Genomic DNA, 25695 nt, shown 5'->3' with positions numbered 1-25695 from the left:
CCTCCTGCTGTGTCCGCGGGGCGCGCCGCACGTGGCGCGGGTGTGTGGGAGCGGGGCCGCCGCGTGCGCCGCGTTACGTAACGGGGCGGGGGCGCGGCCCCTCAGGGCGCTCCCGGCCCGCAGCGGGGACAGCCCGGGGTCGGCGGGAGAGGCGCGGCCTCGGAGGGGCGGGAAGGCGAAGCGGAGGCCGCCGGGCCCTTTCGCGCTGGACACCTGCGAGCCGAGGGGGGCGCGCGGCGGGGAGCAGAACCGGCCCCGGTGGCCGCTCGGCTCGGTGGAAGCGGAGGGGGCGCACCGCTCCTCCCACCGTCCCGTGAGGCGGCGCGTGCTCTCCCTGCCGCACCGGCGCCCGTAGCGCAGGCCGAGGGTCCGGCCGTGCCGAGGTGCCGTGGCAGCCGATGCCCCCCGTGCTGTGGCGCTCGGCGGATCCGGGATGGACGCGAGCGAGCGCCGAGGCGGCAGCGCGGAGCGCGGCGCGGCCCGGGCCTCGGCTGCCTGGGCCGGGGCCGGGCGGGAGGCGGCGGCGGCGGCGCCCAGGGGGGCTGCGGGCGCTCGGTGCGCGGCGTGCGCGGGAAGCGGCCCCGGCGGGACCGAGCTGCACAGCCCCGAGTCCGGCGGCGAAAAAGCCAACAGGTACCCGGGATGTGCTCGGCGGGGGCGGCAGCGGGGACCGGGCGCTGCTCGGGCCCTGTCGCCGCGGGACTCCGGGGGTCACGGGCCGCGGCGTGTGCAGGTGCGGTGAGCGTGGAGCTGCTCGCGGCTCCGGTGAGCTGTGCCGCCTCCCGGGCTCGGCTGAGCCGCGCGCGTCAGCGACCCTTGGGTAGCTTAGGTGTGTGCTTCAGCTAAAGACTGTTTCGCAGTACCAAAACAGAAATTGCTGAAATGACAATTTTTCGTGAGAGTTCGGAAATTCAGCGATTTGGTTTTTTTAATCTAAAAAAAAGTTAAAGAGCTGTGATGTATGCAGCGTTGGACAGGCATGTGAAGTTACCACGCAATACTTACACTTATGCAATGATTTATATAGTAAGAGTACGATACTAATGACACTGTCGACTGGAAAAGAGTTAATAAAAAAATGGGGTTCATATCCCATCTGTAGGATTAGTATCTGTGATTTGAGGATATTGACTGTTTATATTTTAGTCTGTGAAATAAGCAAATGTAAGGAGAGGGAGATTTTATTTGTTAACAGTTCGGCAGCTGTTGAAGTCAACAGCTAAAAAGTATGACAAAGACTCCGAAGTCACGAGGCCTGAAATCTTTGCATCCAGGTGTATTTTGAGGACCTCACAGTTCCCTGAGATGCTCATAACCAGGTACAGCCTTCAAGGCTAGAAAACCTTAGAGAGATCAAGAATCAGCATTTATTAATGATTTAAATACCTGTGTTATTTAGAAAACCAAGAGTAAACATCATCTTATTTTTAGTTGCTAGGTATCTTAGCAAGCTGAGTGGTTGCAATGTGACTTTGCCATCCATGATACTGGAGCTGGGAAGGAGGAAGGTAGAGGAGAAAAACTTCAGATGCAAAGAAGTGAGAAAGATACAACCGGAAATTTGGTGAATGAGGGTTAGGACATTCCTGGATATTACATGACTCTGCAGCCATTCCCGTAAAAGATAATTTAGAGAGTAATTTTAATTGGGTGGTAGTAAAAAAATCAACACCAGTATTCCTTGGTGAAGTTTAACCTCTGTTTTACAGCGAGCAGCTGAATTGGAGCCAGTCGCACAGAGATATGATGATGATGATCCAAGAAATGAAAAGGTGTTTGCCTGAAGAGAAAAGGATTTCTAACAAGCCCAGTACCATCAGTGCTCTCAACTACGCCTTGCAGTGCGTCCAGCAGGTCCAAGGTACGTGTGGAGAAAACCTGGGAGAGCAGCAGCGTGGTTTGCATAGATGTGTTTGCAACAAATAGCATTAAAAGAATGCATTCCAGTTATCCTGCAGAGAGTTGAGTTTCTGAAGCATTATGGTTTTGTTGCCATTTTTGTTAAACAACTGTGTTATCTCTTCTGTTGAGGTACCCCCTACGGCTTCTCTTTTCTTCAGAATCCCATAGCTAAGAGCGCCTAATAGTAACTGTCTATGTATATTAGGAAAATGGTATTCCCATCCCACTTTGAAAAATTATTGGTTAGTTTGTGTTTTCCCACAGAACTAAGTAGCTAAAATTGTACTGCTTCTTCATGCTTGTATTCTGTAACAAAATGAGATTACTCCAGTAGTATAATCAGTGTTCCTTTTCCCTTTGTCACTACACAGACCTTCTCATCTCACCTTGGACTTCACCAAAAAGATGACAAAAGTACAAGGGCTGTAAGAAATACTTTCCAAGTAGTCTCCTTACTGACTTCCTTGTGTTTGTTTTGCTTTTTCTGTTTTGTTTTTTTTTTTTTTTTTCCAATTAGCAAACAATGACTTTTTCCAGGCTCTGAATGACCGAAGAGCATTTCAGGCAGATGTGGTGACATACAGCATAGAAGAGTTGGTGGCAGTTGCATCTGAACACACTCCAAAAAACACTGTAAGAATTCAGGCACACTCAAGGAGTTCATTCAATCTCACTAAATTTAGTCTCCTAACATTGTTTTGTGGAAATAGAATGTGTAAAATTGAAAGGCCTTTAAATTTTAGCCAGACTGACCTTCAAGTTTTAAAGATAAATCAAGATTACATCTTGTCTGTGCTGTGTCAGTACCCAACGATAGTGAGTGAAGAAATAGTAATATTTATTTTTTTTTTTTTGGACAGAAGCAACAAATAGCTCCTTGAGAATTCATTTACAGCAGAGTAGTCTCTTGAGACAGCAGAAAGTTTTTTAAACCAATCAGATCCATAGTTATGAGGGACTTTTGGTTTCTACTTGTACTCCATATTAAATTTTTTTTCATGTTTTGCAGTATATGTTATGATTTTTGACTCAACTGTAAAAAAGTGTTTTTTGAAATTCAGTACTGTTGGATGATGTGTCAAAAATACTGCTAATGCTTGAAAAAATGCAAAAAATATTGGAAAGCTCTCAGAATGTTTCTGTGTGTGGAATTGTGATGATTCCTCTGAAATCTGTGGAGTGTATGAAGTGATAACCAGTCATTCAGAGCAAAGACAAGCATTTATCTGTTTTGAGAAGACTAATGCAGTCTTACTAGCATTTGTAAATCTTGAGTACACTGCTGCAGCACTGGAGAGTGTAGTGGATCACACACTACCCAACACATTTTTGAACCTCAGCCTGAGGTTGTAGTGTGTGGTGGTTTGGGGTTGGTTGGTTTGTTTTGGGGTTGTTTTCCTTTTAATCCTTACCTTATCACTGCCATGTTTCAGGCAATGATTGCCTTTAATGTTTGTTTTCCAGGACACGTTTGTGGCTGTATTTTCTTTGCTGTCTGGACGCATAGTGCATATTTCTGAGCAGGCAGCATCTATTCTGAACTGTAAGAAGAAAGTGTTGGACTCCTCCCGGTTTGTGGAGTTGCTTGTCCCTCAGGATGTGAGTGTGTTCTACACACACACTGATCAGTCTCACCTGCCCCTTTGGAACATGGAAAGTCAAACAGGTGGGACATGGCAACGCTCCTAAATGCTCTGTGTGTCTTTCTGTCTTTGCAGAATGAGGACAGAGTAGTAGTTCATTTTAGGTGCTTATGCTAGCAATATGCATCAGCCTCATTTGTTCCTTTCCACTTCGGAAACTGGAGTGGCTGTGGGGCCAGTCCTAGCTAATCTCCTGACAGCTTAACTCTTACTTGGGGTAAATGAAAGGCACATACTTCGTTGTTTCATGTATCATCTTACTCATTCCAAATACTGCTGCTTTTTGAAAAGAAAGTAAGTCTGATTATGAGCTTAAAGTTGTTTAATCTACACCTTATGGTTGCTTAGGTGCTTTGTCTTTATGGTCCACTCACTGCCTGCTGTGAACACAGCTCATCAAACCCTAGTGTTAAGCTGATTTGCTATGTAGTGCTGGATGTGTCTGCACTGAAACTTTTGAGTCCTGTGCTTTTGTGAGCAGTTCAAACATAGCTTGCAGGCCAAGGCTGTGTCTTTTGCCCGCCTTGACATGGGGCTGTTCTGGCGTCAGTTCTGAGAAGTCCAAAGTCCTTGGTATCAAAAGATATGAGACATCTGGTGGTTTTGAATGCTGGGGATTCCACAACTTGGATGATGTACCTACCCAGCAGAGCAGTGGCACCCCAGTGGAGTTGTGGTTTTCTTGTCTGTATATAGTTTTTGGTACTTGGCTCATAAAGCCAGAAAATACCACCTTTCCTTTTTGCAGTGATGCACTGAAGAAAGTTTTTTTTTTTTAGTACATTAAATGGTTGATTGATTTGTTTGTTTCCTTTTTTTTTTTTTTTTATATATGCATTTCCTCTGAATTTAGTTCCAGGTCAGCAATTTTTCTAAGAGTGAGTGGACTAGAGAGGAGAGATAACATTTGAGGTGGGAGCAGACTCTTGAACAGACAATTTGGTAGCTAAAAGAGTAGGTTGTGAGACTTCAGTCTTGCTCTGAAAGTCTGGAGAATGTGGAGTTTAACATGTGACCTTTTAAAGGATATTAACTGATACTTTCAATGTGTTCATCTTATTAGCTTCTCCATATGAATATGCCCAGGTGAAATCCTTTTTCTGCAGGATCAAGTAAGTGCATTATTATAGTTTTATTTTTGTGTAGGCTGACAAGGGGTACAGTACTAGCAGAAACTGTTCTGTTGTTACAGCTGGCCAGTGTGAGCTCATGAAACTCCATTACAAAATGGACTTTCTGTGTTTATTATTGTCATCCAGTAGCACATTTTGAACATCTTGCCCAGAGTGATGCATGAACTTGCACTGGACAGAAGGAAAACTGTTTATACCTTTTTCTCTTGGACCTATTGGTTTCCTTAAGTAATCATGCAGGAGAATGATCTTGTGAAAAATTGCTGCTTCCCCTTTTACTGTTTGAGAGTGGGGGCAAAGAGTGTTTTGCTTGGGAGATTGGAGCAGAAGCCTTAACAGAAACTCACCTAAGTCCCACTGTGCAGCCTGGCTCCTGAGGCTTGTGAAGCCTGACTTGTTGCTGCTGTGAATGCTGTTTGTTGCTTAGAACCTGACTAAGAGGGAAAAAAAATGAGATTGGCTTTCAATCATCAGTGCAGTTCTGTCCCCAGACTCAGGTGATCTCTGGATTTCAGTAAGAACTGTTTGCTTCTGAGCAGATTAGACACTTACTCCATCTTTCAGTTGATCATTGATTCATTCATGTGTTTCAACAACCTTAGCTCTTAAACCACCTTTGTCTCCTGAATTGTGTAAGGGCACCTGAAATGAATATAGAAGGACAGCTAGCAATGTTAGGTTGGGGGAACTGTTCCTTGGACACATAAACATTTTACAACAGTTTTTCCCCATGTTTTTGTACAACATCTGTCTCTACTTCCCTTATGTAACAGATCTTTTGATTATGTTGGCTTTATGAGTAAAAATATTTTTTCACAAGCATACACTCTAGGCTTAAGTAAGAAAATAGTTTTTTATGAGTTCGACTTCTGCTGTATCCAGTTTCCATTTGTATCTTTTGTTTTCCCAAAGAGAGAAGTGTCAGAAGTAGTTTTTATGACACTCACTTCACTTGCTTCTCTCTAGAAACAAAACAATTTTACAAAACTAAATGAGCAATAAGAAAGTAACTTTTAGTGTAAACTATAATCTTCAAAAATGGAACTCAATTCTTTCTGTTAGAGCTGGGTATGATACTGCAATTGGTGGAAAAGCATTTGCAATAGAAAGTGTCAGTTGTTACCACAGCTGTTGTAAAGCCATGGTTAAGATCTCATCAAGAATGTTTTGTGCTGCTACAGTTCAAAAACATTCTAGGAAGACAAATTCTTAGGGAAGATAGTCAAAGAACAACAATACACCAAGTCTGGAGCAGTCTTTCTTATGCAGGTCTGTGAAAACTAACCTTGAGGGAGACAGAGATTATGGTGTCAAATAAACAACAAGCAGAAAAAAAACTGTTTAGCTTTAAGAAGAGCACAAAACCAAATGAGTGGTTCTTGTGACTACTCTTGGACTGAGAATTAGAAGGTAGTCTTTAACCATTAGAGTGGAGTATTTCTAGACAGTGTCTGAATGCAAGTGTTGGAGACAAAACATCTACTTGACTTCAGCAGGAGGGAGGTCAGTGTTGCTGAGTGTGTTGACCTTGGATCTCAAAGGAGTGTGCATAGGACCTGATTATTTGGGTTTGTGCTCAGCATAACTTCTCTGGGCAGGGCTCTCTGCCCTGGCACACACTATGTGAGCCTTGAAACCATGGTGTTAATCCCTTTTGCTTTTCCTCAGGGGTGGGAAAGATCAAGAACAAGAAGCACGTTGTTACCCCTTCCGAATCACCCCATACTTGGTCCATGTGTGCACTTCTGTCCATGTGGATGCAGAGTCCTGCTGCTTAGCTGTGGCTGAGAAAATCCACTCTGGATATGAAGGCAAGTCAGGAGGTTCCAGTGGAAAAATATCCAAGACAATAGAAAAACACAGTGTATGAAAGTTGTCTTCCTTTGTTTAGAACCTGTGCTTGGGTAGTCTCACCTGTGTAAGTTGCAGCTTGTGTGTGCATGCATGCAAATCCAGAATATCTGTGCTGCCTTTGCCAGGCCCCAAAACATTTGACCTCTACTTGTTATTTTTATTTTTGAGGGAAATCTGTAGTACCTAAAAATCTGTAACATTTCTATGAGTTACTGGTTAGAAAGTAGCAAAGAATTATAAAGTTCAGGAACCAGTAAATATCATGAGCAACAGTAATGCCCAAGTTTTCTGTCTTAGTGCATATTTTGTTTCTATTAGCTCCTCGAATTCCTATGGATAAAAGAATATTCACCACCACACACACCCCTGGATGTGTTTTTCTGGACATAGATGACAGGTGAGAGATTTGAGTTTTTAAGACCTGTGAGGTATGTATGGAGAGTAGAAGAAATAATTTAGTGATGCATCTGGTGGAAACCCAGGTAAAGTAGCTGAATTGTGCAATTGCAATATGTAATTAAACAAAACACTTTTGTGTTAGTCCACTCATGGAAACATCTAATGCTCCACAGATGTAACCTCTTTTGTTGGTTTAAAACACATGTTAAACAGAACTGCAGTCAGTTTTCCTAATCCAGGGCAATAGGGAGCTGTGGTAGCATCAACAGTGGAAAACAAGCATAATTACTGACAATGTGCCTATGACTCGTTGTCTTCAAAATACGTTTTTTTTTCCCTTTGCATGTAAACAAGCACAAAACTGCCTGCAAATGTGAATATCTGTTAAATCTCCAGGCACAGAAATGTTTGTCATGGGTATTTATGTGTCAATATTACAGTGCAGGATTATGAGATGGGTTGGGAAGTGTTCTGTTGCTTTAGTTAATTTCACTGTACTTTGTGCATGGGCACTTCACTGATCAGCAAAGGGTTAAGGATGGAAATAGTTGAAATTATATTATAACCTGTGATAATGTGTTTGGGTTTCAGAGCAGTGCCTTTGTTGGGTTACTTACCTCAGGATTTAATTGGAACATCCATACTGATGTATTTGCACCCAGAAGATCGTCCTTTGATGATCACTGTTCACCGGAAAAGTAAGAGCTGCTTTTAGAGGAATTTCTGTTGGTGTTATGATTCTTTATCATTCTTTTATCATATCGCTTGACATGTGACTGATCTGCAATCTAGACAAAAATTAACTCATGCAGTCAGTTTGAGATCAAGGTAAATTCAATCCCAAAGTTCTAAGAACCCCAGTCGTTAGTGTTTGTGCTTGCACTACTGTCATAATGTAAGCTAAACCTTGCTTCTTGATTGTTTTTCTTCCAGTACTGAAATTTGCTGGCCAGCCCCCTTTTGAACATTTACCTATTAGATTTTGTACTCAAAATGGGGATTATGTCATACTGGACACCAGCTGGTCCAGTTTTGTGAATCCTTGGAGCAGGAAAGTTGTGTTCATCATTGGCCGACACAAAGTCCGGACGTAAGTCAGTTGTGGAATTGATCAAATAAAGTGCTTTTCATTGATTACTCTGCAAAACAAAACAGTCTAAGTACTGAACGAGGGACATCATTTGCTCTTGCTGATGTGACAACAGCCTAGCATCTGTCTTCAGACCATTCCTTCAGAACAGCATTAGTCTTGTTTATTAGGTGTGAAAATAAGTGAGTTACTTTAAAGTAAAAGACAAAGCCAGCTTTTTATTTTAGCAGGTTTTTGCATATAGTTGATGTCCAAATGAAAGTACCAGTTTTAGATGAGCAAAATCTAAAAAGCAGCATAAAATTAATCACTTTAACCACTAATTACCTAAAATTCATTCATACTCACCAGAAAAACCCAATAATTGACCTTCTTTTAGTATATTTACTTGATACAGGATTTAAATACTTACCAAGGGAAAGTCTTTTCTAAATGCAGCTAGTATTGAACATACAAATTAATTTTTCAGATGTGTCTCCTTAGTTTTCAAAAAATTCGAAAATATTGACTGCCTTTTTACCTGGTTTCTCTTAGAGAAAATGGCTTTTGTGAATGGCCTTCTGACTTTGCCAAGTGATCTTTTATTTTATGGGGTATGAGTTTGCCATATGAGTGAAGGAGACAGAGGGGTAGATGCTTGTCAGCCTTAACTGGTGTCTCTGCTGGTGTATTGACTTCCCTGGAGCTTCCCTGCTCTCATAGCACTGCCCCACTACCCCAGCAGAGCAGCTGTTGGGACAGATGACATTCCTCTGTGTTGACTCAGCAGAACAGTCAAAATAAAATAATCAGAATCAATTAAGAATCTGTTCTAAGTGTTTATAGAAATCCTTTCTTCATCAAATGGAAATGAACAGTGAAATACTGTTGGCTCTCTCCAGAAGCCCTCTGAATGAAGATGTCTTTGCCCCAAGAAGTAAAGAAACGAGCAGCGTGGAGAAAGAGATAAGAGAATTACAAGGACAAATTTACAAACTGCTTCTGCAGGTAAAGAAGGCAAAAGAATTTCAGAACACAGGCTGGCCTTCTTAGGGAAGGCTAAAGAAACTTGAATCTGATTAATGGGCTGTTTTGAGGATGTTCTTTTAAAAAGTCTGAATGGATACAGCTCATTACCAAAAACCCCATTACAAAAAAAAAAAATCTGTTTGACATTTTTGCCAAGTCTTTATGTTGAAAGGTAAATCTGCATCTTGAAACAGTTGGAAGCATGGCAGAGAATTCTTCATAAGCAAGTGATAGAGCCCAGACAAATACTGACTTTTCACTCAATTGTCTTTGTTAATTTGATGTTCTGTGTTGCAAAGTATGTTGTTTCCTTCATTTTGTTCTCTCAGAGGATGATTTTTAATTTTTTTTTTTCCTCTCTCATACAGCCAGTTCACAGCAATGTTTCCAGTGGTTATGGAAGCCTTGGAAGCAGTGGCTCTTATGAGCACTACATCAGCATAGCATCTTCAAGTGACTCCAATGGGAACTGTGCAGAGGAAACACAGGAACCAGTAAGTCTATAAATGTGTCACTGCCTGCAGAGTAGTGAAAATACACCTGTAAAAATGAAAATGTTTACTGTGTACATATGTGCTTCTCATCATGAATTTTACTGAAGTGGGAAGAATAAAGCCATGTTCAAGCTAAATTGGTTAATTACAGAGTGCTGGCTTTTGGTTTTTGCTCTTAATTTTGCTGACTGCTATAGAAGAGACTGGAAGTAGTGCTGTCCTAAAACAAGCATTGCAAATACCTAATTTCCTTGTGAGGCTCCTGAGTAAGTCATCAGCTCATTCTCACTGCCAAGTAAGAGCATGGGTATTAAAACATTCAAATGCTGAGGCTGTTTGAGCTTTATCATAGTTAATTTACTTAAATTAACCATGATAATTGGATTAATTAAGTTTACAAATACCAATAGATACGAGGCTTAGGCTGATAGTCTGCTCCCTTTCAATTGAAAGAATAAAAGATCCCAAGTCAGCTCCTATGGCCTCTTTGTACTCATTTTATTCTGACTTTGCATTTTTTGCGTGTCTCAAGATGACATTGCAACAAGTTTGTGCAGATGTCAACCGAATAAAGAACCTGGGGCAGCAGCTGTACATTGCATCGAGGAGCAAGCCACAGAATGCAAGTGAACAGGCTGTGAGCTCGGAGGTTTTGGGAGGTAAGTTAATGTAGTTATGATCCTTAAGGTAACATGAACTCCTGTAGATCTGTAGCCATGAGTTTGGCTACCTGGTGTTACACTGAACTTTAGGTAGCATTTTTTAGCATGGCTTAGGCATGAGAAGAGGTTTGTTTTGTTTGAAACCCAGACAAACAAGCTCCCCATCCTCCCCCCAGTTCATCCCTAAAAATAACCTCAGCAGATGCAATAACTTTTTAACGCCTCCTTGAAATATGGAGGAACATACCTGTCTCTTTCTAGGTTAACAAACTTCTCCTTTTTTATACTGTAATATTTTCTAGTGAAAATGCACACATGCTTGTAACAAGTAGTGTTCCACAAGTAGTGTGGAAGCTCCCCTTGGTTACTTACAGGTAAACTCCTAGAAATGATCAAAGGCTGGACAATATGGCCCTACTTCCCACTGAAGTAGGGATTTAATTACTCAGTGGTTAATGTTATATTAATGCACATCATTTGCAGTTTGTATGTAGCACAAATATACGGAGAAACCTGGATGCTCCCTCAAATATCATAGGAATCTGTATGAAAATATTTTGCTCTGTGATACTCTCTATTAAAGTTAACTGCTGGTGCTATCCTAGGGGACAATATTGATAGGACTCTGGCCAGTGTATCCATGGTATACAAAATTATGAATTACTGTTAAATAATGGGTTGGATTCTGTGATGTATAAATGAAAGAAGAGTATTATTAATTGCAGGCTTATTTGCAACTTAAATGCAGGAGGTTTTATATACTATTTTCTTTGTGTTTGCTTGCTCTTTCAAATGGATGTTTAAGGTGGTGTGGGGGATTGGCTTTTTTCAGGCATCTTCCCCCCTCTCCTTCCTGTGCCTCAAAACGTATAAATTGAGATAAAAGTGCAGAATAACTTTGTAACAAGATCTATGCTGTCATTGGCCATGTGTCCTTGTATCACTATGTGGATTCCAGTATATAGTTACCTGTGTGTGTATATATCTGTGTGAGGATTGTGTCTAGATGCCCTTGAGAGGAATATTTAAAGGTGTCCTCTGTTCCAGGGAAGAGGCACCCTGCTTCGTGTTTTCTTCAGACACTGAGAGGGGATGGCACAGAACCAGGCAACACATTTTATGATGATGCAAAGAAGACTCCACATGTTCCTTCCTATCAGCAGATCAATTGTGTTGATAGTATCATCAGGTAATAGTCTGTGAAACCATTTGAGTGATACAAGTTTAAGATTAATTGGCAGAAAGTAAATATCCAAGCAGTTTGCATTGGCCTTAAACTGTCTGGCATTTGAGCTGTGAGATAAATTTGAGATTGATTGTGAAGTTTTCTGCCTCTCTGAGCATTGGGATGGATTGCCCAATCTAATTACACAGTAATGAAAAGTTTAGGACCTAAGAGATTCTGTTTGCAACTATTTGTTGACTGTTGTAACTGGTTGTCATTGGTGCAACAGGAATTTAAGTGAATTTGATGGTCCTAATATGTCAGTGTCTTCTCGTTACGCATCCATATAAAACAGGAAGTTGATATAACTTATAAAATGTCAGTATTTTTTAACCTAGTGGATAATGTAATCTTTTTTCTTTTTTCTTTTTTTTTTCCCTCAAAGAGTAATAGATTTTATTTAAAATACTCCTTGGAAAGCAGATACGTGTCCAGAACTTCCTGCAGTGAATTTTAGATACTAGTTACCAACCTCTGGATCTCCAGTTTGGATTGTTCAAATATTTGTCTCTCCAAATGGAGAAAAACACCCCCCAAAGTAGAGAGAGCTTCCTGTCATATGCTTTCATTTCAGATATCTAGAGAGCTGCAGTATTCCAGCATTGAAAAGGAAATGTAAATCTTCTGAAAATACATCATCGTCATCTTCCGAAGATGACAAACAAGTCCAGCAAAGTCAGCAGGAAGTCAGGGCACTGGAAGGTAACACAAAGTGTACTGACAATCATATTAGAACCACAAAAACTGATTTGGGTTTTCTTTATATGTCACTTTTGTGTGTTCCAGAGTTTGTCCACTTCTCAAACTGTTGTGTTGCTAACAGTATTTTAGTAAATATTAGTGAATATTTGCCTAAATTTCCTAGATCTTCCAGTTAAATGTAAGCTAAAATGTTAAGTCTTTGAAAGCATCAAAGGAACTCTTGTTTGTTGTTGTTAAATGAACCTTCTGTTGCTCACATATTTTATGCCACATTTAGTATGTGCTGACATTGCACTGGCATGTATATACTTTTTTTAGGATATAAGACTGTCTTATTTAATAGCCTGCATAGTTACTGGTTATTTCTGACCCAGTGAGACTTGATGAATTGGGAGCTTGGAACGGAATTCCATGTAGAAACTTTGTCATTTGCCAATAGATACTGCTATGCTGTCAGCAGTTGAGTCCCACACGCCAATATCTGCTGGTCTGGAAGAGACGCTGAAAGACCAGACAACTGCAGGCATGGTGGGAGCTCCTCTGGCAGACCTGACCCTGTCCAACAAGGCTCCAAGTGTCATATCTGTCACCAGCCAGTGCAGCTACAGCAGCACTATAGTGCATGTCCCACACCCTGAATCAGGTACTGTTCACACTCACAAAACACTGACTGATATGTAAATTTACACAATGTTTCCAGCCTGAAGTACACGGTGAGAAAGTTTTGTTCATTTTAAGGTACGTCCTCAATGAATGTGAATCCTGAAATATTAAGGTACTTCTCAGGGTGCTGTGAGGAAGAACTTGAGCCTGGAAGTTTTTAGGGTATTTTAGTAAAATAGTTTCAACAGACTACATTATTTCCTTTCCCCTTGAACTTCATTGCATATGCCTCAAACACAACAATGTGCTTTTGGCCACTGAGGATTCAAATAAAAATTATTATGGGGCCAATATTATTTCATTTTAATGCAGAAAGAAGCAAAAAAAAAAAAAAGAGAAAGAGTATGTAGCTGCTATTGTACTAAGAAAATATGAAGAAAGAAATGCCTCTAAATTCAAAGTGAATATGAAGTTTTCCAGACCATGCAAAGTAATTTGTTCAGTTGATGTTAGTTTAACTATATTTGAGTTGAAAGGGCGTTTTGTCCCCAAGCCTCTCTGCTCAGTAACTCAGATGAGGTTGTTTTCTCTTTAACACTCTGGGTTTTGTGGTAGTTGACACCAGAAGGGCAGAGCAAAGAGTGATTTGTTTTCTTCCCTCTTCAAAGAAGTGACTACAATGGAGGATGCTGCTGTTGGAAGTGAGCAGATTGAGCCGCCTCCTGTGAATGCTCAGAGTCTCACAGTGCTGCCTGAGGACCTAAAGCCAGTTGGGCTAACAAAAGAGACCTTGTCAGCCCACACTCAAAAGGAGGAGCAGAACTATGTTGACAAGTTCCGACAGAGGGTCTTGCTCTCTCCATTTAGGACTTACCTTCAACAGGGAAGTGGAAGTAACAACAGACATTCCTGTGGCCAAGGTAGGCAGCAGCTTTGAGAAATAAAGACTTGTTAGATGATTTACAACACCAACCTGGCCATGAAGTCTGGTTCTCCTTTGTATAATTTAGTGAGTGTCTTATTGTGGCTGCTTACAGAATGCTTCCTTTGGATTGCCAGGATTTGACAGCAGCATTGCCCACACAGAAGGTCTGCTCAGTCTTGGATCGTGCTATCTTAGACTCTTCACAAAGCAGATAGTTATTGCAATAAAGCCTGCAAATCCCAGGTAGTTTGTTGCCTCCCCTTGAAAGAACATAAAAGATCTGATTGGAATAAGCCAAAGTGATCGATAAGAAAATTGATGACATGAAGAAAAATATTGTAGATATGTCAGCAAATCCATCACTGGTTTATGGAAGAATTATCCAGAGGAAAGTCAGCTCCCTGACTAAGCCACACTTATTTATCTCGGTGGTTTATTTTTTTCTCTTTTTTTTCCCTGGTTCTGTCAGTTCAGTGAATATGTTTATTTCTCTTCCTCAGGTGATTCCCCTTCAAAGCAGATGAGCCCAGCTAGCTGTAAAAAAGGAAAACATGGAAAATTCAAGCGCCAGAAACCTCAGAGACAGTGCTTAGATAGCCACTCTTCTAGTAAAAATAGAATTGGTCTTCCATGTGAGAAGAGAAGAAATCAGAAACAGTTGTTCTCTCCCTCAGAAGTGTCCTGTCTGAGGTCCTCCAGTCTGAATGTCCATCCTCCTGTGGGATTTCCTGCCTATTCAAATCCAGTGTCTACTTTTCCAACCTCTTCTGGAGGTTGCCAGAGAGAGCAGCTTGCCCTTCGCTCATTACAACCTCAGTCCGTGTCCTCATCACAGCTGTGCTGTGGAACACAGTCATACCCAGTCTTTTATCCCCCAAACATAGGCACATTTATGGCTGTATTTTTTCAGGGTTTCCCCATGTATGCTCAGATGCCTCAACATGTCTTTCTCCCTAGCCCTCAGTGCTTTTATCCCCCCTCTTCATATCCATGCACCACGCTACCTCCAGCACCCCCTCCTTGTGCTCCATCACCAGTAGCACCACCCTCTGTGGATCAGCCCTTTCCAGCCTCTCCTCACTCATCTGTGGAGGACCAGCAAGAGGGCCAGTGTGACCAGGCCCTGCTGCTGAGCAGCTCACGGAGCAGCTCCCCACTTCAGCTGAATTTGCTTCAAGAAGAGCTGCCAAAACCTATGGAGCTTTCCATTAGTGCTGATGTTAAGCCACATGCAGAAGATAAACACGTAAGTAACAAAGGTTTTTTGTGTAGATGAGAAACTGACTTTCACAGTGTTCTGTCACCAAACTGGTGGTGATGATCTGTGTGTCAGGGACACAGACTTTGTTAGCTGCTTTTTCTCTTGGCTGTGCTATGTAGGCTGCAGGTCACAAATAGCACAGGAGGTGGAGAAAGCAGTTTATACTTGTGCTTATGGGAACTTGTACCAGTACAGTGTGGGCACTTAGTAAATGACAGAAATGTGAGATCTTCTGGCCTAGGCTGCTGCAAGCTGCTTCTGCTCAGCATTCTGGCAGCAGCCTTTTCAATGGAACTGACAGCTAGAATTTGGGGTTTGGGGCTTTTATGCATGTGGAACTCGGTTAGTGCTGCGCAATTTGCATCCTTTTTCACCCAGTCCCACAGTCTCTGTGGAGAACCAAAACAAAGGGAAGATACTCTTCTAATTACTCCCTCTGTCTCCCAGGGATGCAGCTAATGAAAGAAGAACAGGGATCCGTGTGGGTCGGTTTCCATACATGGGCATAGAAAAGGCCTCTCCAACTTCCGCGGTAAACTCAGAGGCAGGAATCTGAGCTCTGAAGGCAAGGAAAAAATTGTTGCCTCCTGAATCCAGATTGGGCTGGAAAGGCTGGATCAGCTGAAACTGCAGGGTAGGGTCCTGAAAGGGGAGCTGGTGTACCTGGAGCTGCTGAAGCCGTTGCTTCGCATAGTGAATCAGGAAGACTCTCATTTTCCCTGTAGTGCACCTTTGCTTGATGTGTATGGCTGCTTCACGCCATCTAACAGGACGTGAAGGGAACTGACTCATCTCTTGTCAGCAGAAATTGTTAACTTTATGCAGCCATACAATATCCTGACAAATTGGGGAAGGATCTACAGCAGAAACCAGTAAACTAGAGTTCAGATGCTTGTTGATTTTCACCCATGAAGAGCGTTATCCTGAGTTCTAAACCGCCACTCATTTTCAGAGCTAAAACCTACAAACCTGTTGAATTGATATGAGAACTTGGTCAACATGTGACAAATGCAGTAACTGCATGAATTTCCTTTTGCATACTTCAGTGTAACTTCTGTGGATGTGTTGGATCTGCTTTTGTCCCCAGGATAATGATCCAGAAGATAGTGGTAACAGTGCTGCTCTTGAATTTCCTGACCGCTCGTTGTACGAGGACTCTCAGTTGGGTTCAGGCTCAGCAGCATCAGGCAGTGGATCAGCTTTATCTGCTTCTTTAGGCTCTAGCTTCAACGAGACTTCTGGTCATGGCACAGGTAGGGAGGCCCAAGATTTAGGTATTTAGTGCTGGATGGCTTGCTAAAATATAATTAATAGCAAGATACTGTAGTGGGGATGGGAAATCCATGTAAGAAGATCTGTGGCCTTTACTTTTCACCAGCTTTCAGTGTTCAAAGCCAAGTTTGTTTCAGTCACTAGTTGGAAATGTGAGTCTAAGAAGCTGTTCCTTTAATCTAGAAGTCCCTCTTCATTTTTCTCATTATCACTTTTCTCTGTCTTAGATACTACTTTACATCTTACTTGACAAAAGGTGAATCTGCCTATAGCAGGACCTCTCAGAAGCAGAGAAGTTGAGCCAATTAATTTTGAGAAAAGTGAATAGAGCTTTGGAGATCTTTAATAATTTGACACAATGCACTTTATCTTTGAATTCTCAATAGGTAGTAATTGCTAGAGCAATCATCTGGGAATACCTGTGTTTATATTACAGAGCTAACCTGCAAGAATACACTGGGGGTGGTGTACTTTTTGTGCTGAATTACTGGGATTTTCCAGGCATCTGCTTTTTTTTTTTTCCTTCCATGGTCATTCTCAGCAGGTAGTGGGAAAAGCAGCAAGTATTTTGCCAGTAATTATTCTTCTGAAGCTTCCAAAGAAGAGGAGAATCAGGAAGCAGAAGAAAAAGGGACAGCTTATAAATCGAAACATGAGTCAGCCTGGGTGATGATGGATCACACACCTGAGAGATTTCTAATGAATTACCAAATGCCAAACAGGTTGGAAAACATCAACAATTTCTGACATGTAGATTGCAACTGTGCATGGAACATAGGATTAAAGTGAGACTGTGGAAACAGCATACGTACCAATGAAACTTCAAAAAGGTGTCTTAGATAATTTTTGTGCAGTTTAGGCCTGGTTATTTACTTACTTTTGTCTACTTTTTTCCCATTCCCCTATCTGTTAAAATAAGGTAATGTGTCACCCTTTTTGCTGAAGTATTAATGGGATTGGTCATTGTCCTGTACTTTGAATGCATAAAGGCGTAAAAGTACGGATTATTTGCAAGTTGCTTGTGATTAGCTTATATATGTATGTAAAATTTATAATTGGATTCCATATTTTAAAAAGCACCACATAAATCCATTAAAAAAAATCCACACCAAACAACCAAAACTTCCAACAAAACCAACAGCAAACATACCCCAGACTGTTAGCCCAGTGTTGAAAAGAGCCTTACAAAGCAAATTAGGTATGAAGTACAGTTCCCTCTCAACAGCTGATGCTGTCTAGGCTTCTGCCATAGATTGTGGTGAAGAGACTCTCACAATGTCAGTGCCTGCCTTGCTTGTGTAGTACAGCTGTGCTCATAGGTGTCTCTTCCCTGCAGAATCAAAGAGGAAGTTCTAAAGCAGGATCTGGAGAAGCTGGCAGTCATGCAAAAGCAGCAGCCTTGGTTTACAGATGGGCAGAAGAAGGAGCTTGCAGAGGTGCACTCGTGGATCCGGACCCAGACTGTCCCCCTGCAAATCAGCACCCAGGTGAGCAGTGGGAAAGGAGCTGCAGGTCAGCCCTGCCTTGGCCAGCCCAGGCATTTCCAGCCAGGGCCATCTTACAGGGCTGGCTTAGGGGTGTCGTGATCTCATGTAAGGCATTTAGAGATGGTTTTTTTCTCTTGGTAGTAAGTCCTTTGCTCTTTTTCTTATAAAATTGTTGCTATAATTGAATAGCATGTAATGCTGGGTTATCAATAAAATTAGATCAGGTGTGTTCAGGAAGCTGAAAAATGTTCAGTCACAAAGGAAGGTCAGGTGTATTGTAAGAAATACAAAAATAGCCAGTTTTTTGTATGTGTACTCATTCATTCAATCTTGTATTTCATTATTTTAGCTGGTATAACTCTTGGGCACTCTGCTGAACTGCTTCTGGTTTGCACTGATGGATGTTAAAGAATGCCCTAATCAGTTCAAAGGGCTCCCAGGTGCTATGGAGAGTGGCAAGACAGGTCGAGTCCCACAGAGACCTAGAGCTTCAGTGTTGAGTTGTACAGAAAATTTTAAGGCTGTGTTTGTGTACTTGTGCACCAGAAAAAAATCTCTTGTCTGTTTTAGCACTGCATGTTGGGCTGGGGTTTTGAAATGTGGCATTCTGAGATGTGGTATTTATTCTTAGATAAGAAAAACTAAGATATGTATGTCCTTGGCTATGGAACAAGACCAGAAAACTAGTCTTTGTTTTTCTAATACCTCACTGATAACTTGTGTCCTGTTGTGGTTAAGAACACTGTGTTTGATTCAGATAGCAAAATTATGTCCAGTGATCATGTAGAAAATTCTGTTGAATGTTTATAATCTCAAATGTTAGGAAATGTATTGGTATGCAAATATCACTATTTTCTAAGGTCCTGAAACTGTTCCTAAGCAGAAAGTTGTGTTTTCCAATGCAGATTGTGATTTTGCAAATACAACCAGGCTTCTGACAGTAGCAAGAAATACAGGACTTCTGTTTGGAGACTTTGTTTCAATATTGTACCGTTTCTCAAGAACAAGAAAAATATCAATACACTCAGGCATTTCAGCTGTTTATGTTAGTCAGTGTTGTTGCAGTCCAAATCTTCAATAAGGAGCTTGCTTATAAAGCTGAATGATAAGGTCTTCAAATTCAAGCAAGTCACATGCCTTTTTATCAAAAAGGTAGAACTGTGTGTTCCACTAAACAAATTACCTGATCTGTGAGGCAAGGTAAATGGCAGGGGCAAGTATCTGCAGGATACCTGTATAATTAATCTCTGCTTTTAGAGAGGTCTCACCCCTCTCAAACCTCTTGAGAGGTTTCAAGAGATTGCAATGTATCGTTCCATAGGATTTGGCCCTTTGAAATACACTCATAAAAAGAATTTAAACTGCTATTTCTTGCTCCTTTACAAAGGGCTGTGTTACGTGTGACAGCAGGGAAGCAAGTTGTGAGGCTGCAGTGGCTGATGACAGCATGGAGAACAAGGGAGAGCCACCTCCAGTCCTGCCACGCTGAGGACATCAGCACCTGTGTCAGTGCAACTGCCTGGTGTCATTGCCACCCTCTTCCCTCTGCCTGTGCTCCAAACCAGCAGCGAGTCTCCATGGCCATCTCTTACCAACACGAGCAGTCACACATGAAAATCCATCTTCCTCCATGACCCCTCCACTCCTGGCATGACTCTGAAGACAATCTTTCAGTGGGAGGCTGTTTCACTTTCTGACCTCACAGACTTGGCACAGAATGGGTTATGTTTGTAACCTTTAACTGCTCAATGATGAGCAAAATACAAAGATTTTTTTTGGTTTGGGTGTTTGTTCTTCTGAAGTTGGCAAGTAAGTGTGAAAAGATGCAGTGTTTAAGAACCTGTGGTGATGAACCTACTGATCAGAGCATGTTTACTCTCCAAGTAAGGTGGATGTATTGAAACCAAGCTACAGTACTCTTCATTTTTGTTCAATATTTAAAGGTCTAAACTAAAGATCCAAATATTCTGAGGCTCTGAAATTGCTGTAGCTGGTTTGAGAATCCAGTAGGCTTTTTAAAGAGTAGCTGAAACTGGCTAGGTTATTTGGCATCAAATGCCTTTTGCCAGCTTGTGCCCATCGAAAAGAAGTAAACAGAAGTGAAAAAAAGCAAATTATTCCCTATGTTTTTTGTGATGTGTGTTTTGGAGTCAAGTTGTTTTACAGCTTTTGATTTTAAAGCTGTGTTTATCAAGACAGATACATAAATTAATTAAGGAAAACTGGTTTGCAAATACACCAGAGATGAAATTAGATACAGCAATTAAAAATACCCAACCAACCCAAAAGTATCAATCCTCAGGCTCTGCTTTTTAAAAACAGAGCCATGGAAAATTTTCTCTGTCAAGGCTAGTAGTTTTATCTTACCTTAGTAGTGCTTGGGAAGGTGAGTTTGTATCTTAATGTTTTCTTTCCTGAGTGGCTAGAGAAGTTGAATCCAGACATAACAAATAGGAAATTATTTAAACAGTTTCTCTGATTTGTTTTTGTTGTGGTGATGCCAAAACCAAAAAGAATTCATTTCTTCTGCTTTCAAAACTCACATGTTGTGGAGCTAAACTTAAGCATCAAACCACATATTCATTATTTCTTAGCACTGTTGACTTCCTGCATAAAATGTAACCTCTTTATTGTAATGGAGTCTCTGGCTGTTGAAATCCATGGATGAAAAAGGAGTTTGTAGTTCAGAACGTGGTAATCACTTTCAGTATGTAAAAGGACTTGTTCTCATTAATGTCTCAAAGTGCTCTTCAATCAGGACATGCTTGGCTAAAAACCTGGTAAATTTTGTCTGATTTCCCCTCTGTTTACCAAAAGCTGGATGTAATCTGATTTTCCTTGTGATGTTATTAATCACCTTGGCTTTCTCAGCAAAGTTCTAGGATGTAACACGTTATTTACCCTTTTGTTCTGTGCAATCCTTTTGCTGCTGTGTGAAATATTTTCATTTCTCTAGTTTCAGTTGCTGGTAAGCTTCAAGTAAGATACTGTGATCTGCAGGTCATTGAAGGAAAACTATATTTATCTAAAGGTTTCTTTACTTGTAAAAGTCAATCCAGTGACAATCTTTCTTGTTAAAGTTTATTTTAAGGAAAGTTATTTTTACAGAATTTTGAGTTTTCAAGGCTAATTCGTCTCAGGCAGTGTTCTTTTATTGGATTTGAGGGTTTTTTCCAGAGTTTTTGCCTGTTCTGTTTATACCTGTTGGTTCCTATTTATTCTTAAGCTACGTTTCTTTGTCTTTCAGTTTTTTCAGCTTGAACTTGTTTTTTTTTTTTTTCTTGTGTTGTAAATAAGCAGAGGTCCACACATCCTCAGTACTGCTTGTGTTCAAACTTCAAACACCTCTTAAAATAAGAGACTTCAGTAGGTGTTTACATGTAGCAGGTCATGTATTCAAGTAGGAAGATGTGGGCAATGTCTTACACCTTTCCTAGTCTTTTTACAGCATTTTCCAAACATGGTATTCTGCTTTATAAGCACTCTGCCTAAAAATATTTGCTCTAAAATATGTAATCAGATACTTTGTGTAAGGGTTATTTCTTGGTTGGGAAGCTTCTTAATTAACTTATCTGTCAAATTAGACTTATTCACTAGAATCCATTCTACTTAGCTGTGCTTAAATTAAAATGATTGCTTCAATGCATTTTGAGATTTAGTGAAATAGATTAAATTGAATATTTCAGGTAAGGACAGCTGTCTCCTTCAAAATAGCTTGGAACCCTAAGCCAGAAGGAAAGTTATGATAACAGTAGACTCTTTTGTGTACATTATTTTTATTTCCTGAGTTTGAAAGTTTTGTTTATTTCCCAAGTATGACAATGAGCTGATTTGCAATGTCTTAGCAGGCAGGCATGTAATTTCTTTTGTAAAACAGTGAGACTTAGTTCAGGAGAATGGCAATATGTACCTAACACTTGAATAATGCTTTTGATCCAGAGGTCCATGAACATGTCAAAAAGATGACTATTATTATCCCATTTGTATAAAAAGAGGCAAAGACACAAAGGTGCATACCCACAGTTTATTCCAAACTCAGGAGTAAAATTTGGGAGTCTTCACTTGCTGTCTTTGCTACAAGTGATCAAGATTCTGCATGTGGAAACCTGATCATGTTAGCTGTGTTTCTTGTTTGGAGATGTTAACCCTTCTTGTACCCCCTACTGCTGTGAATTTGTGCCCAGTAGAATCATTGAACAACAGCCCAGACAGTTTTTGAATTGCTGTGAATACCATAGAGCCTCTGGCCATATATAATGAAAATTTATGTGCCTAGGAGTTTGAATTCCAAGTTTGTAATCCTGACTAAATCTTAGGTGCAGCATCCCTTCTCTGGGGCTACACATTTCCTGGCTTATGGAAAAAATTATGGTGTAGGAGAATAATGTAAGAGGAGTAAACAGATGAATCAGTGCCCTGTGTGATGATGAGACAGTTATTTGCCCAAAAATCAAATGGATTTGGCTGCAAAATCAGCAGGTTTTATCCCCCTAGGATAAAAAGCCCCAAACTTTCCCAAGGTACTCTTTACCCTGCTAGAACCACAACTTCATCTTGCAATGAAATGCCTTATCAAGCCTTTGACCTCATTTCCATAACTTTTCAGGAGCTGGCAGTTTTTACTTCAGCTTGTACTAATCTTTCAGTCTCTGTAGTGTGCTGGAGTGATCACAGCAAGATGCAGTTCTGACCAGAAAGGCCAATGGAGTGAGTGTTGCAGCTGGATTTGCACCTGCTGTTTTGTTTCTGTGGCTTTGTTTTGCCTGGCAAAATGTTGCAGACAGTTTAGAGCTGCTTGGAAAATCACTTATTTAGTGGTCAGAGGGGAAACATGCTAGTACAGCACTGATGCAGTTACTACCCCCTGTGGGGGTGTCAGCAGTTTGGAAACCCTCAGAGGATTTCGCTGGCAAATTTTTTTTTGTTGTTGTTGTTGTATTCATAAATGTAGAACTATGTTTTTAAAAGATGAATTGTTGTGCAGATACTTTCATGGCATTGCTATGAACAGAAGGGACCCTCATGTATTTTTACAGTGTTGGTAAATACTTGCTGAATGAGTAATGTATTGGTAAGTTTATCTTCCAGCTGAATCGAGTTTTGAATCACAATTGAATGAATTTTTACATCAGTTGGTAGGAGTATTTTATTGAAACAATATTCAGCTGTGGTTGAATTTACAGTTGTGATTTTAACTGTACACTTTAAAGGAGCATCTGATTTTATAAATAAAACTGAAAATATGCTGCAAAGAACTGTTGAAATGTGTGGTTTTGTTCTTTTTAATGTAGAAAATATACTTTTAGCAGAACCCTCAATACCCTTTTTGCTTGTACATGGGTTGGGGTTCAGTGCAAAGGGCCATGTTGTGGCCATTTAAGCTGTTTTGTTGAGGGGTCTTGTGGTTGGTTGGTTTTTTCAGTCACACTCCACCTTGACAACTCCAGGATATGCTCTTTCTTTTCTGACTGTATCCCACAAGGGCAAACACTTTTCGTGTGTGAAATATTATATTTTTTAAGTGCTGGGGTTTGGCATGCAGGACTTAAAGCTTCTGTCTGTGATGACTTCCCTAAATTTTTTTTTGTTCTAGAGGAAGTACAGAGACAAAACTTGTAAGTTTAATTCATTAGTATGTCTCATAGAGCAAGGAAGTTCTAACAAATTTCAGAGCAACAACTTGTTCATCTTTTTCTGCTTTAAGGGACTTAACAGATATGATTGATAGTGCTTAAAGAAGCCTGCAGGAGAAAGGCAAAATCACTACAGGGAGTACAAGGTACAGAACAAAAGTAGCATCACACTGAATTGGAAAAGAAAGAGGTAATTTTAGATGAGTAGATAACTGAACTGCTTCTGATAAGGTAAGTGATGCAGTGCCTTGAAATACAGGCATCTTGAAAGTAACATTAGATGTATCATTGCTGAGGGTTTATTGATATTTTTTTAAGGGTTATTTGGTCATTTTAAGCATTCTTAAAAATGTGAGTCAAATTATCTGTCTATTCCAAAAAAGGAGGATAAATGAATGGGCTTGTGAAATGAGAAATGTTCAGGGTGGATCTGTGTTTTTATTCAGAGATCTCATCTCTTTCAGCCTATCCACATTTCTGCTTTGTCAATAGCAGTCATCCTCCTGCCAGCTCAAGTTCTGGCTCACAGCTGAAAACCTGCAGTTAGACATTTGTGTGGATGTCAGAGGTGAGCTGCATGATGTACTGCTGTATTTTTGGCAGGTGCTGAGAAATTGGACCTGTGATGCTTAATCATCCCATTCTCAGAAGTAATGGGCTGTATTTGCTGTAGTAGATTTGCTTCCCAGCAGCCTGATCCCTGTCAGGGTATCCATCACACACTGCTGCTGTGAGCTCTGCCCGGGGTCTGCCTGCTTGGCTCCCAGCTCCAGCTCCTGTTTGCCCTCTGCTACCTCTGCCCCTGGGCTCAGAATGCTGCTGGCTACACCAGCTGCACCTTCCCGTGGAAAGGCAAAGCTGTCTGGCTTCCAGACTCTGTCTACAGTCTGGTTAGTTCTCTGTGACAGTCCCAGCCCTGTCTGTGGCCTGCAGGGGCCAGGAAAAGCTCTGAGCTGAAAGCTGGCAGGAGCTGCTTGTCCCAGCAGCATGGGGGAGAAGTGGAGCTTGCCCTCCTGTGTCACCACTGGCCAGGCTCTGCTCTTGGACCTGTACCTGAGTTTATCTGGCATCTGCCAGGAATGTCCTTTGGGAAGGAAGCACTTGAGTGTTCCACAGTGTCTCAAACAGTTTGGGAACTACCAGTGATGTCCAAAGACATCTTAACTGCTTCTTTTTCAGAGGCAAGGACTGTGACTGATAAAGTTTCAGGCTCTGGTGAAATTCTGGTATATTAGAATTAGCTGGATTTCCCCTCAGCCCCTGCTGCTGTGAGCTGGCCTGGCTGGAATAATAAATTGATTTGGTATTGCTTCTTTAGATGCCAGAAATGTTAGCAAATATTCTGTAGTTTTAAAAGCAAAGGTTTCACTATTTATAGCTCTATTTCCTTGTCTTGACCCCATCTTCAACACCTGACAGCTCTTCATTTCTTTCCTCTCTCGGGTAGATGGCCAGTGAACTTTTTAATACTTGTAATATTTTTTCTATTATCATTCATTCTGGTTTTATTTATTTAGCTTTATGCTTGCAGTTTTTGAAAATATTTTTTCCCCCAGTCTTTTTAGGCTCTACACTTCTCCCTGTCTATATGTCTGTCTTAGCTGGTTATTCATTTAGATAGATTTGGAGTCTTTTCTGAGAAGTTTTTATTGGATGATGAGGTAGCAGAAAAGGAGTAATTTCCAGAGAGCCACTGACTTGCTCCACTGTGTAAGACAAGGATGAATGTTTAGAAAATTTCAAATAGCTGCACAGTGCATCCCGCTGCTCTGACTTTGAGGACATTTTTCTCTGTTACAGCTGGCATCATCTGTCTTATAATTTATGTGAAGTGAACAAGCTGTTTTAAACCTGTAGGCTTTGTTTAAACAGCACAGTCAGAGATTTATGTTGTGTAGTCTCGAGATCAATGTAACCCGTGTATCACTGTTAGGTGTTTACCTCAAGCTTTCCCTGAGCCTTGAGTGGAGTGAGGTTTATGCAATGTATGTATTGAGCAGGGGTTCACAGCTCAGACAGTTTGTGGATATTATCAAAAATGGCATCTCCCAGAGATAATTCCTGCCTGTTTAGCTCTATCTCTTGCAGTTACTGTCAGAAGGTACCCAGGACTGAGAGAGTCTGGAGGTACTCTGCATATAGAGGAGTCAGGCTAGAAGATTTTTGTAGCTACTGTTTTGTCCTCTCCTTTATTTATGTTACATGCCAAGATACAGCAACATTATCAGTGAGTGGTACCTGGAGTGTCCAAGCAGGAGGTGGCTTGCCCTGGAAACACAGATTATCTATGTCCATGTATCACCTTCCTGCTCCTGTGTGTGCAGGAATCTTTCACGTGGTGTCATTCCTGCCTCCACTGACTGTCCAAATCTGGGTGTAAAGTCTTGACATTGACAACCACG

General features: G+C 41.1%; 1 protein-coding gene across 8 annotated transcripts; it reads left to right on the top strand.

The window, feature by feature from the left end:
• Positions 1-157: 157 nt before the first annotated feature.
• On the top strand, positions 158-22907 carry PER3 (period circadian regulator 3). Of its 8 annotated transcripts, none has more exons than XM_053962788.1 (21): positions 158-633; positions 1710-1861; positions 2420-2535; positions 3367-3568; positions 4609-4657; positions 6347-6489; positions 6851-6929; positions 7523-7629; positions 7865-8021; positions 8903-9008; positions 9398-9523; positions 10056-10182; positions 11233-11374; positions 11985-12112; positions 12552-12755; positions 13384-13635; positions 14141-14886; positions 15989-16154; positions 16715-16895; positions 17510-17660; positions 19048-22907. In XM_053962788.1, exons 1-21 carry the CDS (start codon positions 434-436, stop codon positions 19147-19149), a joined length of 3636 nt encoding a protein of 1211 aa, XP_053818763.1. In that variant the 5' UTR covers positions 158-433; the 3' UTR covers positions 19150-22907. The 8 variants fall into 8 exon arrangements, 7 of the variants coding, with proteins under 7 accessions (XP_053818763.1, XP_053818765.1, XP_053818764.1 ...); XM_053962790.1 differs by having other exon boundaries at positions 549-633; positions 13387-13635; XM_053962789.1 differs by having other exon boundaries at positions 549-633; positions 16718-16895.
• Positions 22908-25695: the final 2788 nt, after the last annotated feature.

The sequence above is a fragment of the Vidua chalybeata genome, chromosome 22, assembly GCF_026979565.1.
Source record: "Vidua chalybeata isolate OUT-0048 chromosome 22, bVidCha1 merged haplotype, whole genome shotgun sequence".
Lineage (NCBI taxonomy): Eukaryota > Metazoa > Chordata > Aves > Passeriformes > Viduidae > Vidua > Vidua chalybeata.
Note: the sequence above shows the minus strand (reverse complement) of the source record. Positions and strands in the feature narration are given on the sequence as shown.

What these genes read in the sequence shown, in the direction of transcription:
- PER3 (XM_053962788.1), top strand. Translation starts at nt 434, where the DNA reads ATGGACGCGAGCGAGCGCCGAGGCGGCAGCGCGGAGCGCGGCGCGGCC. An exon ending in GAGCTCGGAGGTTTTGGGAG is followed by an intron (nt 10,183 to 11,232) that starts GTAAGTTAATGT and finishes CCTCTGTTCCAG; the next exon opens with GGAAGAGGCACCCTGCTTCG. An exon ending in AATTACCAAATGCCAAACAG is followed by an intron (nt 16,896 to 17,509) that starts GTTGGAAAACAT and finishes TCTTCCCTGCAG; the next exon opens with AATCAAAGAGGAAGTTCTAA.